At 46.5% G+C, this 14,421-nt stretch overlaps 1 protein-coding gene across 1 annotated transcript in view; it reads left to right on the top strand.

Annotated features, from left to right (window-relative positions):
* The window catches only part of LOC135451497 (multiple epidermal growth factor-like domains protein 6), a 192,084-nt gene that overhangs the window by 131,493 nt on the left and 46,170 nt on the right, over nucleotides 1-14,421 (top strand). Inside the window, exons 8-14 of the mRNA XM_064720764.1 lie at nucleotides 728-850; nucleotides 3,478-3,600; nucleotides 6,108-6,245; nucleotides 9,247-9,369; nucleotides 10,701-10,823; nucleotides 11,739-11,897; nucleotides 14,097-14,228. Coding sequence (XP_064576834.1) covers nucleotides 728-850; nucleotides 3,478-3,600; nucleotides 6,108-6,245; nucleotides 9,247-9,369; nucleotides 10,701-10,823; nucleotides 11,739-11,897; nucleotides 14,097-14,228 — 921 coding nt within the window. The remainder of the gene's footprint in view (nucleotides 1-727; nucleotides 851-3,477; nucleotides 3,601-6,107; nucleotides 6,246-9,246; nucleotides 9,370-10,700; nucleotides 10,824-11,738; nucleotides 11,898-14,096; nucleotides 14,229-14,421) is intronic.

Genomic DNA, 14,421 nt, shown 5'->3' with positions numbered 1-14,421 from the left:
AATGTCAGGTCTTAGCCCAAGTCAGACCTGTCTGAACAGTCGTGGTGGGTCTGTTCTGGGGTGTGCCAAGTCTCTGTTTGGGCAGTATGCTTCCAGCAGGCACGTGTTCCAGAAATAAACCCATACAACACAATGAAATCTTCGAGATGGAGGCTTCTGTAGGCACTTCATAAAAGTTTTTCTAAGTACTTGCCACTTAGGGCAGCTTATCCTTGAAAAGGTATGTTATTGTTCAGGAAGAGGAAAAAGCCTTGATGTACAACATGAATGGCATATGTTTATAGACTGAAAGATGTCTTTGGGGGCTCTTCAGTGTTTATTTCCTCTCAAGCCTTTTAAATATTCATTGTTTCGTGGTGAACTCCATCATTGTGTGTGTTTATGGATTCACACATACTGGAGTGCTAATTGCTGTTGTTTAGAGAACTCTTGAAATCTGTTCAGGTACAGCAAAATAACAATAAAATGTACTTTTTTTGTCCTACTTCCAATGTAATACAAGCTCGGTTTCCTGCTGTTTAAAGCCTTGTTGCTGCTCTGTGAAAAATGTTGTCCAGCAACAAAAAGCATCCAGAAAAACAGCAGCTTTACTCACCATATGCTGTCACATTTTTCCCCAGTCTAATCTCTTACAGCTACTTCGTCATTAGTTGTAACAATGGCAGGTAAGACCATTTCCAGGCAAAAAGTGACCTTTCAGTTGACAGTGTGCTCTAATTGGTTTCAGTGATAGACCCCTGCACAAGTGGGAACGGAGGATGCTCACAAATCTGTCAGAATGAGAGAGGAATTGCAAAATGCGAGTGTCATCCAGGGCATTCTCTTGCTGCAGACGAAAAGTCCTGTTTAGGTAAGAAACTCTGGACTCTTTATTGTGAAGAACGTTATTAATCAGTGCTCTGCCTGACTGAGCTGTGAGTGGAAAGGAATATATTAGACAAATATATGTGTGCATTTTGAAACAGCCTTTCTCTCTGTGATACTCACATCAGCCCACAGTCTTGAAGGACTTTCTTAGTGATGAAAATGTCTCTGTGATCTCCTAAGTCATGCTTTCTAGCAACTGGATTTGTGAATGCTGTAGTGTTATTCTTGTAGGGTGCCTTTAAAATAATGTCCCAGTTACAGCTCCTGGAAAATTGGTTCAAGTAAAACTCTGAACCAGGTCACTGAAAACCTATTTAGAATTCAAAGGGCTTTTTTAGCTGGAGAGCTGTTTCCATATTAATGGAGAAACTACTGTGAAGGAAGAAATCATGATGTGTAAGATTTCCAAAGAGAGGAGCTTAAAAAGTTGAATTCTGAAGTCCTGTGTTTAGTCTGGAGTTGTCAAAAGAATCTGTAGCATTTCTGACCAGAAATTTGGGGGCACTAGAGATCAAAATACCTGCTTTTCTCTTTCAGTGAAACGCTTGGAAGATAGTTTAGCAGTTTTATGAAATAAACAGCATTTGTGGACTTAATGGTGCACAGATTCTTAACAGCCAAGTCAGGATCAAGGTGTGAGTGTATATATATATATATATATAAATACACATACATACACTAATTTTGCACTCCTCTTTTGAAAACGTGGCCAAAATCTTGCCAATATGTAAATTATTGTCTCATATAAAGGGTGCTGGGTGCCTTTCAAAATATTTACTTCCTACCCTGAGTATCTTACTCAGTTGCCTGTAAGTCCTTCTGTGAGTAGAATGGCACATCTTAGTGATTCTCTCTTACTGGAATTACTCATGAGTAATTACTGAAAATAAAAACTGTTTTCAAGTAATGTGCTGATAATGAGTGGATGGAAACAACAGTGGGTTTAGCAGAAGGGTCAGCCTGTTGTTTGTTTTATCTCAGATACACATTGACATTTCTGTTGATTTATGTATAAACTGAATCACTGAGTCAACTTGCAGTGTTATACATTGGAACAAATTTTCTCCCCAGCCTCATGGCAACAATCTTTTGAATCATTAAGCAGTGTGTCTTGCCATGGATATACAATTATTGTTTTTTTCTCCTAGAAGTTACTCAATGCCTTTTGCAAAATTCAAGCTGTTGTTTGACTCTCTGGAAACCGAGCTGGAAGGAGACAGAGGGCAGCTGGAGTGTCATACTTCAGCTATTAGCTCTAGGACAGGAAGAAACCTGTGCAGGATGGTGGCTGTGGTTCAACTTTTAATTTTTTCTATTTAAAAAGAAGAAGAGAAAAGAATATTTACAGCCCTGGCCAGCGCAGTGTACTCGCAAACTGACAATTAGAGAAAAAGGAGGAATAACCCATTTTATTCTAAGCAGCAGCTGCTCCTATGGCTGCTTCAGAGAAGCTGTCATTTGTCCTGAAATTTTCATGAGCCAGTGTGTGGTGTTTGCACTGCCTGGGGCCTCTCTTTGCAAGGAGCCTGATTGCATCCATCAAACTCCTTGTGCTCGAGTGCAGGGGCCATGAGCACAGCACTGGGCACAGCACGTGTGGAGGGACAAACTGTAGAAAGTGTGGTTTGTGGGATAAAAAGTGAAGAGCTGCACATCAGACTGCTCCCTGCCATCTTCAAGACACTGACCCAGCATTGGTGCAATAAATAATCTGTATTTTGCCAGAAAGGTGGCAGAATGAGAAGGACCAGGAGATGCATCAGGGGTTTGCCATGTGTGATACCAGTCTTTGCATAGAGGTCAGTGTTTTGTGCAGCTGTATTTAGTGTAAATTTTTGTGCGTTTGTTTGTATTCTTAAACTAATTAAAAGTTTTAACTAACTCCTTAAAAGTACTTTTATCTTCCACTGAGATTTTAGGAAGATGGACACCTTTGGGGACATTTAACTCCAAAATACAGACCAGCAGGTGTGAAGCTGAGGGGCAGCCTGCTTGGCAGAGGACTGGGGGAAGAGCAGCCTCCCCACTTAAGGCTCTGCAGCTTTTCCTTCCCTCACAGGGCTGCTGGAGCTGCTGTGCTTGCTGCAGGTGCCTCCCACTGCACTGCTGTAAAGCAGCTGCAGGATTCAGGGATGATCTGTCTCCATCATCCCTCCTGGAACCCAACCACCACTTAATGCAGATCATTTGACATTCAGAGAATAATCAGCTATTTCTTGTTCCGTTAATTTAACTATAATGGCTTGGAGGACATGGTGATCATTTCAGAGTTTTGGAAGTTTCTTCTGAGTTCTTCACACAAGGTCTTCTTTTGCCATTGCTCTTTTTTTACAGGAATAATAAATAAGGTGCTTTGGCTGATACTGCAAATATAGTGTTTGATACTGTAATTGTTCACACTGAGAAATTCAAGGTCAATGTGCTCAGAAAAAGATTGTTCTGGAGAATAATGTGAGTATAATGTTCCTGGGCTCACCGGGTGCTGTCCTTTGTAGGCTGACCCCAGGATAATCCTCCCAGCAGATATTTGGAAATGCAGCCACATCCATATAGAGCAGCGTTATTTTTTCATTTCCGTGTCCAGCTGAACGACTTTCTGTGTGCTTGCAGACGTGGATGAGTGTGCAGAGGGCAGTGCCAGGTGTGCCCATCGCTGTGTGAACACCCCGGGCTCCTTCAGCTGTGCCTGCAGCCCCGGCTTCGAGCTGGGCGCGGACGGGCGGCGCTGCTACCGTGAGTGACCCTGCCCAGCCCTGCTCCTCTTCCTCTCCCCTCTGCTCCCTGCCAGGCCTCACTTCTCATTCTCTGGGATTTCCATCCCCAGCAGAGGAAATGTATGCAAAAGATCAGCCTTAATACTGTTTTCTTCCTCTGCTGCTGCTGCTGGGTTTGCAGGGTGACGCGTTCCTAAGCCTGTGTTCACAGACCTTAATTACTGCCTTTCAAAGAGCAAATAGCCCTGTTGGTTTATCTTCAGAGCCTGGTGAATTCTGCTGCAGAGCCACCAGAATGCTGCTGTTCTGTGAAATGTATTCATTCCTGCACTCCTCCTCCTCCTCCTGCCAGCTTTCTTACAGTCCTGATGCAAGAGAAAACCAACACGATGTTCTGCTCTTGTCTTTACCTGTCTGGGTTTGCTTGTGGTTCTCCTGAGATTACTGACACCTTTAAGAGGATGCTTTAAAACAAAAAAAGGCAACAAAAAAAGAAAGATTTGGGATGAAAAACTAGTTGAACAACTCAAACTTCCCAAGCTAAAGCGAGCCCTGTTGTCTTTCCTCACGTGCTTACCCCTTGCCAGCGGGGTTTCTTAATCAACGCAGCTTTTCTGGAGAGGGGGACTGACTCCCAGTGCTGCTCGCTGATAGGTGATCCCTGGCCTGCCCTTGAGGGCAAATTTAGATTAATAAAGGAGGTGATGTGGAAGAGTTGGGGTTATTATGGACCTAACATAAGCTCCCTGGAATGCAGACAAAAGCATGACCTGTTTAGCAAAGAGGTGGGCAAAGATCATTCAATCTAATAATACTGTGCAAGAGCTTTCAGCAGAGCTTCCTTAGGAAAATATGCTGCATGCCAGAGAATGAGTGCTTTATTTAAGAATGTGTGTGTAAGAAATAGTTATTAAGAATGAAATCCAGTTTCAAGGCATTAACATAGATTAAAAACAAAACCCAATTATGTGGGAGATATCCTGGAGAGTTATTTCGTAGGTGATGGGGAACTGTGAGTGGTGCAATGGCAGAGGAAATGTGATTAATATATAGATATGAAATCTTCTGTCATAGGCATAAAAAAGAGGTTTAGATCACTTAGATTTCATTGTGCTTTTCTGATAATAATTTTTCTGGATGTTCAGCAGATCTCAGGGGATGGTGATTCTCTGTGCCTCATGTACAATATTGCAGAGCAAACAATAAAAATAAAAACATTCTGCATATATTTATGATCAGGATTATCCCAGTGTTTGAGCAATTTGCAATCTTTGTTTATTCTTTCATTTCCCCAGTGGCTGGGGAAGAGCTGGTATTTCAGTTTTACTGATGAAGAGCTGGGACAAAGTAAATGATGAAGATTGTGTATGAAGTCAGATTCTGCATTTAATTACTGGGTTTACTAAATCCCAGTTTAACACACTGGACAGGAGACCAGGGAGATTTCTTCTCCCTGGTGCAAATAATCACACTATGCATGAGATGTAGAGATATTTATTCTCTTAATTTATACCCTCTTCCAGCTGGAATTACATTTCTTGTTGGCAAGCAGGTTGCTCCCAGGGGTAGGACCAGAGCCCAGCAGTGCAGATGTGTCTGGGGAAATTCTGTGCCAGATCTGATGGCCACCACTCCGAGCTGGGCTGTTTCTGGAAGTACAGTGGCTCCTTTAGGAAGGGTGTTTCTCAGTTTCCCTACAGAGTAGGAGAAATTATTTCCTTTCTAAATAGCTCTCTAACAAAAGCTGGCTAATCCTTCGTGAAAAACTTCATAACTGACCCTGTGGTTTCTTTGCATCCTGGAAAAATCATCTGATGAAGTAGCTGGGTGGCAACGAGGTGGCCAGGTGTTCCATTTTTCATGTGAAGGAAAAGGCCAGGATGTTCTGAGGACATGGAATGGCCAGGATGTTCTGAGGGCTGTCCAGTGCAGCCCCATGAGGAGGGCATGGAAGTCTGTCAGGGCAAAGGGGGCTGGCAGTGGCACTGTACCACCCTGTAGGGGACAAAGTCTCAGCAGAGGAGCTGCTGTGTCCCCCTGGAGGGACATCCAAGAACCAAAACCTGGAGGTTGTTTTGCATTGTGGTTGGGTGTCCATTTCACCAGCAGGACTCTGCTTAGGAAGTTTCAATGCCTTTATGCTTGGGAGATGTTTCAGAACCCAGCTCTTTGCCATTCCCATGCAAAACTCCAAGCTGCTCTTTGGGAAGTGCATCAGGCTGGGTTGGGGGACACCACCTGGGCTCCTCAGATGCTTCTGCTCCTCCTTTGGGGCAAAGCATAAACCTGAGGAAAGCTGGGAAGGCTCCTGTAGCAGGTGGCTGCTGAACACTGAGCCAGCCTCACATGGCTGAATTTGGGAGCATCCACTGTTGTGACACAAACACCTGGAGCTCAGTGACTCCAAAGGCTGCTCTTGTGGGGAGGGGCTGTGAGCTGGTTACGCTCACTGCTACAGTGCTCCTGGCTGCTGTTTTACATCCTTCGGGCTTGCTTTTTAACTCCCTTCTGATTTATTTCATCCAGGCATCGAGATGGAAATCGTGGACAGCTGCCGGGACGGGAACGGCGGCTGCGAGCACGGCTGCGAGCACACGGCAGCGGGACCGCGCTGCCACTGCCCCCGCGGCCACCGCCTGGCCGGGGACGGCAAAGCCTGCACAGGTATCGGGGGGGGGAGAACCTGCACAGGTAACCTGAGATGGGGGAAAAACTGCACAGGTAACAAAACCTGCACAGGTAACCTGAGATGGGGCAAAGCCTGCACAGGTATCCGAGGTGGGGGAGAACCTGCACAGGTAACCCGAGCTGGGGCAAAAGCCTGCACAGGTAACCTGAGATGGGAGCAAAGCCTACACAGGTAACCTGAGATGGGGGAAAAACTGCACAGGTAACTCGAGATGGGGGCAAATCCTGCACAGGTAACCTGAGATGGGGGCAAAACCTGCACAGGTAACCTGAGATGGGGAAAAAACTGCACAGGTCACAAAACCTGCACAGGTAACCCGAGATGGGGGAGAAACCTGCACAGGTAACAAAACCTGCACAGGTAACCCGAGCTGGGGGAGAACCTGCACAGGTAACCTGAGATGGGGGCAAAACCTGCACAGGTAACAAAACCTGCACAGGTAACCCGAGCTGGGGCAAAACCTGCACAGGTGACCTGAGATGGGAGCAAAACCGGCTCAGGTAACAAAACCTGCACAGGTAACCCGAGATGGGGGCAAAACCTGCACAGGTAACCCAAGCTGGGGGGCAAAACCTGAGCAAGTAATCCCAGCTACAAGCAAAACTTGCACAGGTAACCCAAGATGGGAGTAAAACCTGCGCAGCTAATCTCAGCTGGGGGCAAAACAGGTAACAAAACCTGCACAGGTAACCCGAGCTGGAGGAAAAACCTGCACAAGGTAACCTAGGAGCGGGCTGGGATGGGTCCCCAAGGAGGGCAGGGAGTGGCAATGACAAAACAACAACTAAATAAACTGTTTAGTGCAATACAACACTGCATGACCTGCTGCCATGGCTGTGTCTCACCACGAGCAGCCCAAACATCACAGAGCTGACTTTGTTTGCCTTCCCCTCTCAGCTGGTGGCTGGGAGCAGCAGCACAAGTGCTCCCAAGTGCTTCTTGCACAAACTGCACTTGGTGCTCCAGAGCCTGCTGTGTTTCCATCAGATTTGCTCAGTGATGAGGTTACACTGCTGCCTGTGAGGAGTCTCACTTTGTTGCTTTCACCTCCCGAGTTAGATTTGGGTTTATTTTGAGACACAAGTTTAAAAATTCATTCATGTTTTAAGCAATTCTACTATGAGATTCTTTTTGTGTGTGTGTGTGTTTGTTTTATGTTTTTGTTTTGTTTATGGCTTTTGTCATGCAAAATGTATCTCATTCTGCTTTGGGCTTGCTGTCAGTATGCCATTACAATTTTTAAGAATAGCCAGGAAGAGAGGGGGAATGGAAAAAGGAACAGGCACCACAAAGCAGTGCAGGGAGATATGAGATGATGAGAAGAGGTAGAGAGTGGGAGCACTGATGAGTGTGAGAGGCATTACAGACAAAAGGAGTCTTGCAAGGAAAAAAAGCCAAGTGCAGGAGAGAGGAGGAGCAGGGGAGGAGGGAAGCACTGAGGGCTGCAAGGGCGGGTGATGATGGAGCTTAAAAAGCAAAACCAGAAGAAGTTTGGGAGGCAGATTTGGAGCCAGAGCCTCCAAAGGGTGGGTGGGTTGTACAGTCGTGTCTGTACTGCTGACAGGAGGCAAAGCAGCCTGCTGCCCACACCCCAGCTCAGTGACCTGCTGCTGGGGAGTTCAGAGGGAAGCAGATACTCCAGACACAGCAAGGGAAGGGGGAGAACACAGAGGAGGGCTGAAGACATGAAAAGTTGCTTTTAACAGCAAAAAACTCCTTTTTGTCAGATGCAGATTTTGCATTCCTGCACAAACAAGGGGCTGTTGCTGGAGCCCCGAGTGAGGCGTCACCTGATGTACTGCAGAGGAGCTCAGCTTGTGACATTTCTGGAAAACACTGCCTTCAAATAACCTGCATTAATCATTTTCACACTGACCTCCTCACCTCGATTGATTAATTACATTTTCTTTCTCCTGTCCGTGTTTCCTCATAAAGTTGGTGCTCCTTCCAAGGTTAATTGAGACACTGACCTTTCCCATCTGCAGCTGCTCAGCCAGGCCACGTTCAGAAGCATTTTGCAGACTCAGCATTGACAAGGTGGCCCTTGGATGGCCACTGACCTGCTCAGCAGCCTGACAGCAGCCAGGAGCCTGCAGTGCACAGATAACAGCTCAGCTCTCCTATCTAATCACCAGAGCAGTGGTGTCAATGATACCAATTTCTGAGCGGGCACAGAGCAGGAGGAGGCAACAGGAAATCAGTTTCCAGAAGCTGCAGCTGAACCTTCCAGGCTGCTGCTGTCCAGCAAGGGCCTGAGTGGATCAGACATTGGTAGTTTGCATTGAGTAAGGTTGAATGCATAGAAGGTCTAAATAGTCAAATGTAGGTCACTGTTAAACAGAATGTTTTTGAGGGCTGGTGGGTCTTTGCTGTTGTCTCTTTTCATAGAACCATAGAATATTCTGAGTTGGAAGGGACCCACAAGGATCATTGAGTCTCACTCCTGGCCCTGCACAAGCACCCCAACAATTCCACCCTGTACATCCCTGGGAGCATTGTCCAAACCTCTGGAGCTCTGGCAGCCTCAGGGCTGTGCCCATTCCCTGGGCAACCTGGGCAGCGCCCAGCACCCTCTGGGGGAAGAACCTTCTCTGATATCCAACCTAAAACTCCCTGACACAACTCCAACCATTCCCTTGGGTCCTGTCCTTGATCACCAACAACGCCAGCTGATGTTTTGTAAATCCCCTCATGGCAGCTCAGACTTGGAGAGGAGATGCCTCTCCCAAGACATGGAGGGTCCTGGCTGCCATGGGAGAAGGTAGACGGCAGTGGCTGTCAGGATTCTGGATTCAGACAGTGGGAAGGTAGAAGGCAGTGTCTGTCAGGATTCAGGATTCAGACTGTGAATGTCTGAATTTATGTGCTTGAAGGAAGGTGCAAAGCAGCGAGTGCTGTGGCACAGAAGCTCTCAGCAGAGCTGTGGCAGCAGCTTGGGGTGTCTCAAGGGCTGAACGTGCTGCCCTTTCCTTGCAGATGTGGACGAGTGTGAGACTGGGGAGTCCTGCTGCTCCCAGTTCTGCATCAACTACGCGGGGGGCTACGAGTGTGCCTGCAAGGCGGGGTTCCAGCTCAGCGCCGACGGCTGCTCCTGCGATGGTGAGTGCTGGGATGGGCCGGGCTAGGCCGGGATGGCCTGGACTGGGATGGCCTGGGCCAGGCTGGGCCGGGCTGGGCTGGGTTGAGATAAGCTGCAAGGCACCTAAAGGTCATCTCATTTCACCCCTGCTGTGGGCAGGGACACCTCCCACTAGACCAGGCCATAGTGGGTATTTTTGCCCCCGACGAAGGGAGAGAAATAAGGCATCTGACTCCATCTTGTCAGAAGGCTAATTAATTACTTTATTATACTATATTATTCTATATTATATTACATTACGTCTAAACTGAATCTGCCAAGCACTCAACTGCACTCCACTGCACAGAATCTCATGACTCTCCCCCTACAGTCCCAACACACGCACACACTTGGCCCTGACCGGGCAAGGAAACAAAACACCATAACTGTGGGTAAACAATCTCCATATTGCTTTCTGCTTTGGCACAACACAGGCACAGCAAATAAGATAAGAATTCCTTTGCTCTTTCTCTGAGGTTCAGAGAATGTGAAACCCAGAAATATTTTTGGGAAGGATTGTACCTTGCTTTTCTCTGTGGAGAGAAATGTGGCAACACCAGGCTGCTCCAACCTGACCTGGAACACATCCAGGGATGGAGCAGCCACAGCTTCTCTGGGCAACCAAGGCCTCACCACCCTCACAGGGAAGAATTCCCTCCTAATATCCAGTTTAAACCTTCCCTTTGTTAGTCTAAAGCCATTCCCACTTGTCCTGCAACATTCCATGCCCTTGTCAAAAGCCTTTTGGTACCAGTGGCTTGGTCTAACTAATCCCAGCCCAGGGTAGAAGAAATGCTGTCGAAGCCCTTTGCAGGGCTTTGTGGGCACTGCCCTAATGAGAGTCACTGACCCTATGCCAGCTTTGCTGGGAAGGTTTTTACAAATGTGTAATTTCCTCTTTGTGAAGCTGGAATACAGGAATAACCCAGCATCAAATTTGGGGATGTGGGAGAGGAGCCAGCAGAGAAACTTTCCCTCCTCTCTCCATGGACACTGTATACTGATGTGTGTTAAAACACTCCTTTCACAAAAAAAAAGATCCCTCAAAATAACTGAAGGAACAACTGAGCTTAACAGCTTAAAGCATCTGTTTTCACTCGAGACAAAAACATCAGTGAAATAATCTGCTCCCTGTAGTCCTGAAATGTTTTCATACCTCCAATACCAGAGAGAAACGGAGAGCTCCAAAACACATAAGAAAAATTGTGTTTTCTTATGTATAGAATAATTTGTCAGATGCAGCTGGGCACAGCATGGGCTCTGCAAGCAGAAGTACTTGTTCCTAATCACCATTTATGTCTGGATTTTCTAGATGTGGATGAATGTCGTCTGGATAATGGCAACTGTGACCATTTCTGTGTGAATTCCCTGGGGTCCTACGAGTGTGCCTGTAAGGAGGGTTACAGGCTTGGGGACAGCAGATGGGCCTGCGTGGGTGAGTTATTCACAAAACTTGTGGGCCATTAAGCACTTCCCACTGATCTAAAAAGTGATTTTGGAACAGGGATTTTTACAGATCCTGGGATTTTGGGAGCCCAACTTGAGCCATCTCTGAATGTGGCCAGGGTAGGGCTACGTGCAGTGTGTGGATCCAAGTTCATCCTCCAGTAATGGCTTTTGCCAAAGATTAATGGCAGATGAATGCTTAAATCCCCTGGACACGTTTGAAAACCTAAAGCTCCTGGTTTAGAAATTAATACTATTTTGACACTTTTCTTGCACTATTTGATGAAGTTTAACATCCTGTGGGAAAAAAAAAAGTAGCCAGATTTTTCTTTGATCAACCATGGCAACTTTTCCATTAGTCAGTGATGTTATTCTGGATTTCTGCCAGTGTAACCAGTCCAGAGTTTAGCAGAGCAACTCAGCTTTATAACCAAGTTTAGCAACTGCTAAACCTTAACCCAGAGTTTGATATTCTAACCAACACCAAAAAGAAAGCCAACTGATTTCCCGTCATTTTAAGGCCCAGGTTTTCATGCTTCTTAAAATAAATTGCACAGCCAGCCTCACTTTCTATTTGTCATCTCCAAAACGAGCAAGAGTAATGACCTTCATTAGCTAAAAATAATCTCAAACTTCAAGTGAGGAAAATGAATCTCCTCATTTAATTTTGATTCTCCAGGAGCAGAGGTTTTTTTTCCAGAAGAAGAAAAAGGGAAAGATGGGGTGGGGATGGTGTCTCCCATTTCCTGTCTATTTTCTTTTTTGGATAGCAGGAACTCTGTGAGAAAATGCCTGGGCTGGGACTGCTGGGGAGAGGTGTGACTTGAACATCTAAAGGCATCATAATAGTAAGAAAAGATGTAGATGAGAGGCCATTGGGGTGCTGATGGCTGTGTTTGTCCAGCCCTAGGTGCGGAGGAGGCCGATGCAGAGGAGGCAGCAGGGCTGGCTGGTGCCCCGGGGCTGCACTTCCGAGGGCCCCCCCAGCTGCTCCACCTCACCCTCGGGGCCCTGGCCGAGGATGGAGACCCCCGAGGAGAGCTCACCCTGGTGCACAGGGTCGGTGAGTGACCAGCAGGGCCCTGAGCCAGCGCTGCAACCTGGGGGGATCGTCCTGGCAGAGGATTTGGGGCTGGGCTGGCGGGGCTCAGCATCAGGAGCGTTAATCCTGCATTCTGCATCCTGCCTGTCGCCACGTTCCATCCCAAATGGGACATGTTTGAGGAGCCAGGAGGTGCCTGGGTGCTTTGGGAGGGAGGCAGGGGAAGAGTGAGCAGCACAGGCTCCTTGGAAAGCAGGGTGTCTGCCCAGAGCCCAGGCAGCAGCCACAGAGAGCTCGTCATGCCAGGGCTGAGAGGATGGCATGGCTTGTAACCTGGGGAAACTCCCTTCCTCCTAGAGCTGGGAGCATGGGTCCCTGTTTACAAACCATTTTATAACAACTGGAGGCTTTTTGTTTAAGGTATTTGCATTTTGTCTGTGTTAAAATCAGATTTCCCTTGACTCTCTGGGAAAAGCACCAACCCATCCACGCGTTGCTCAGCTCAAGTGGTGGCAAACAGCACAGGAGTAGGTGCAGAACAGCTTTGCACCCACCTGGGCTTTGCATGATTCGATCTTTCCACCCAAAGGTGGAAACTTCACAATTTTAGGACTATTATGAGGTGAAACCCTGTGTCTGCTTTGTGCTGTGTGCTGGTGGATCACCAGGGAGGATTTCTTGCTTTTTCCTATGTGTGCCCTGTGATTTTTATATAAACTCTATAATTACCCATCTGAGGACTGTGCCCTACAGGCAAAAATCAGGAGCTGGTCTTGACTTTAATAAAAAAATTACCTTATTTTTGTGAACAAAACTGTTAAGACCCTCCCAAATCACACAGCATCCAGCCGGACTCAACAACACTGATAACCAACTGGGAAACTGATAAATGAGATCACCACAGGCAAAATTATCAGGCCTGGAAACCACAATCAAATATTTATTGACCACTTTTTGCATGTTTTATTTATATTTAGCTACAGAAATTTGGGTATTATCAGTCACAGCTGAGCAGCTGCACTTTTTCTAAGGCTCAGGCTTTGCAGCATGTAGTGGTTTGTATGAAAAGGTGATGGAAAAAAGGAACTTTAAATGGTTTAGTAAGTTCTTTTACCTTCTAAATAGCAATTTATTCCTTGTGTTTTCAGACCTGGTTTGTGCTGCTATCTGTATTATAAAAAAGCCTGCTTTAACAGTTAGCTGGTGCAAATAATTAAATATTTTCTCTAACTTTAATGACTTTTTATGATGGAAGCATGATGTTTTCAATGGTGGTCTGTATTCTTCTCCTAAAGTATGAATTTGTACCCTTTTCTAAGGGGTAGCACTGGGATTCTAAATGTCCCTGAAAGCTTGGGCATTTGTTCAGCTACAGAAAAGGGAACAGTTGGGTGCTCAGACCTAGAGGAAATCTGGCCTCTCACAGAAAACTGTTGGTGAAATGCAACCAGCCTGTAACTTACTGAAATAAGGCTGAAATAAGCTGCCAGCTCACTTTCAGGTGCTGTTAAAAATCCCCTTCCAAAAAGCCTCCAGGCACAGCCATTAAGCCTTGAAGGCTCTAAACTGTGTGGATGAGATCTTCAATGCCACTGAAGTATTTTACCAGACAGACTCTTTATTTTGCATGCCCGTCTCAATATACCCAACAAAGATAATGTGAGGGTGGCAAGGGATAAAAGGAGGGTGGGGAAGGAGAGAAAAAAATGTATTTTCATATCCAGCTTCCTATATAAAACTCTTCATATCCATGAAGAGACATGATAAATGTGTATTTTGCTTTGTTTTCCTAGAACACTCACACTGAATGGTTGAAAATACCACTGAACTATGTTTAAATAGCACTATATCCATTTACTGCAATCAAACAACAGGGATAGGCTAGCAAGGGGAGAAAGAAAGTTCCAGTAAATTATTCTAGTTATATACAATGTTATCAAGCATTAGGTGCAAATTCACTTTTTCTGAAGGCAAAACTCTTGCTTTTAAAAAGTAGCTCTTGGCTGAAGAATTACAGCATTTAGGGGAGCAAATTCCAGCTGAACACCCAGCTTTCCTTGTAATTAGAGTCAGAAACATGGAGAGGGAAATTCAGGAATGCCCACTTTGCCATGTCTTTTGTGCCGCACTGGCGGGGTTCACAACCCAGCCGTAGGTAAGAGCTTGTGGAAAGGTTTTTGCCCAGCTGCTCACTCAGCCCTGTGTGTTTTTTGCTGGCAGTGTGCCTGGGTGACACGTTTGGCCAGGACTGCAGCCTGAGGTGTGAGGATTGCCTGCACGGGGGCCGCTGCAACGGCGAGCGCAGCGGCTGCGTCTGCCCGCCCGGCCGGGCTGGGCTTGTCTGCAACGAGAGTGAGTACAGGGCTGCCAGGGGGCTGATCCTCCTGCAGGGCCTCTGCAGGTGGGCAGTGAGAGGAGCCTCTTGTGCTGCTCATCTGGGAGGCTCCTGAAGGAGCACAGCTGTCTCATAACCAGATTTGCTGTGCTGGGGCACGGTAAATAGGAGCTGTAAGTGATGCCGCAGTACACAGAGGTCCCTGCGCTC

Source organism: Zonotrichia leucophrys, chromosome 9, assembly GCF_028769735.1.
Source record: "Zonotrichia leucophrys gambelii isolate GWCS_2022_RI chromosome 9, RI_Zleu_2.0, whole genome shotgun sequence".
Taxonomy (NCBI): Eukaryota; Metazoa; Chordata; class Aves; order Passeriformes; family Passerellidae; genus Zonotrichia; species Zonotrichia leucophrys.
Note: the sequence above shows the minus strand (reverse complement) of the source record. Positions and strands in the feature narration are given on the sequence as shown.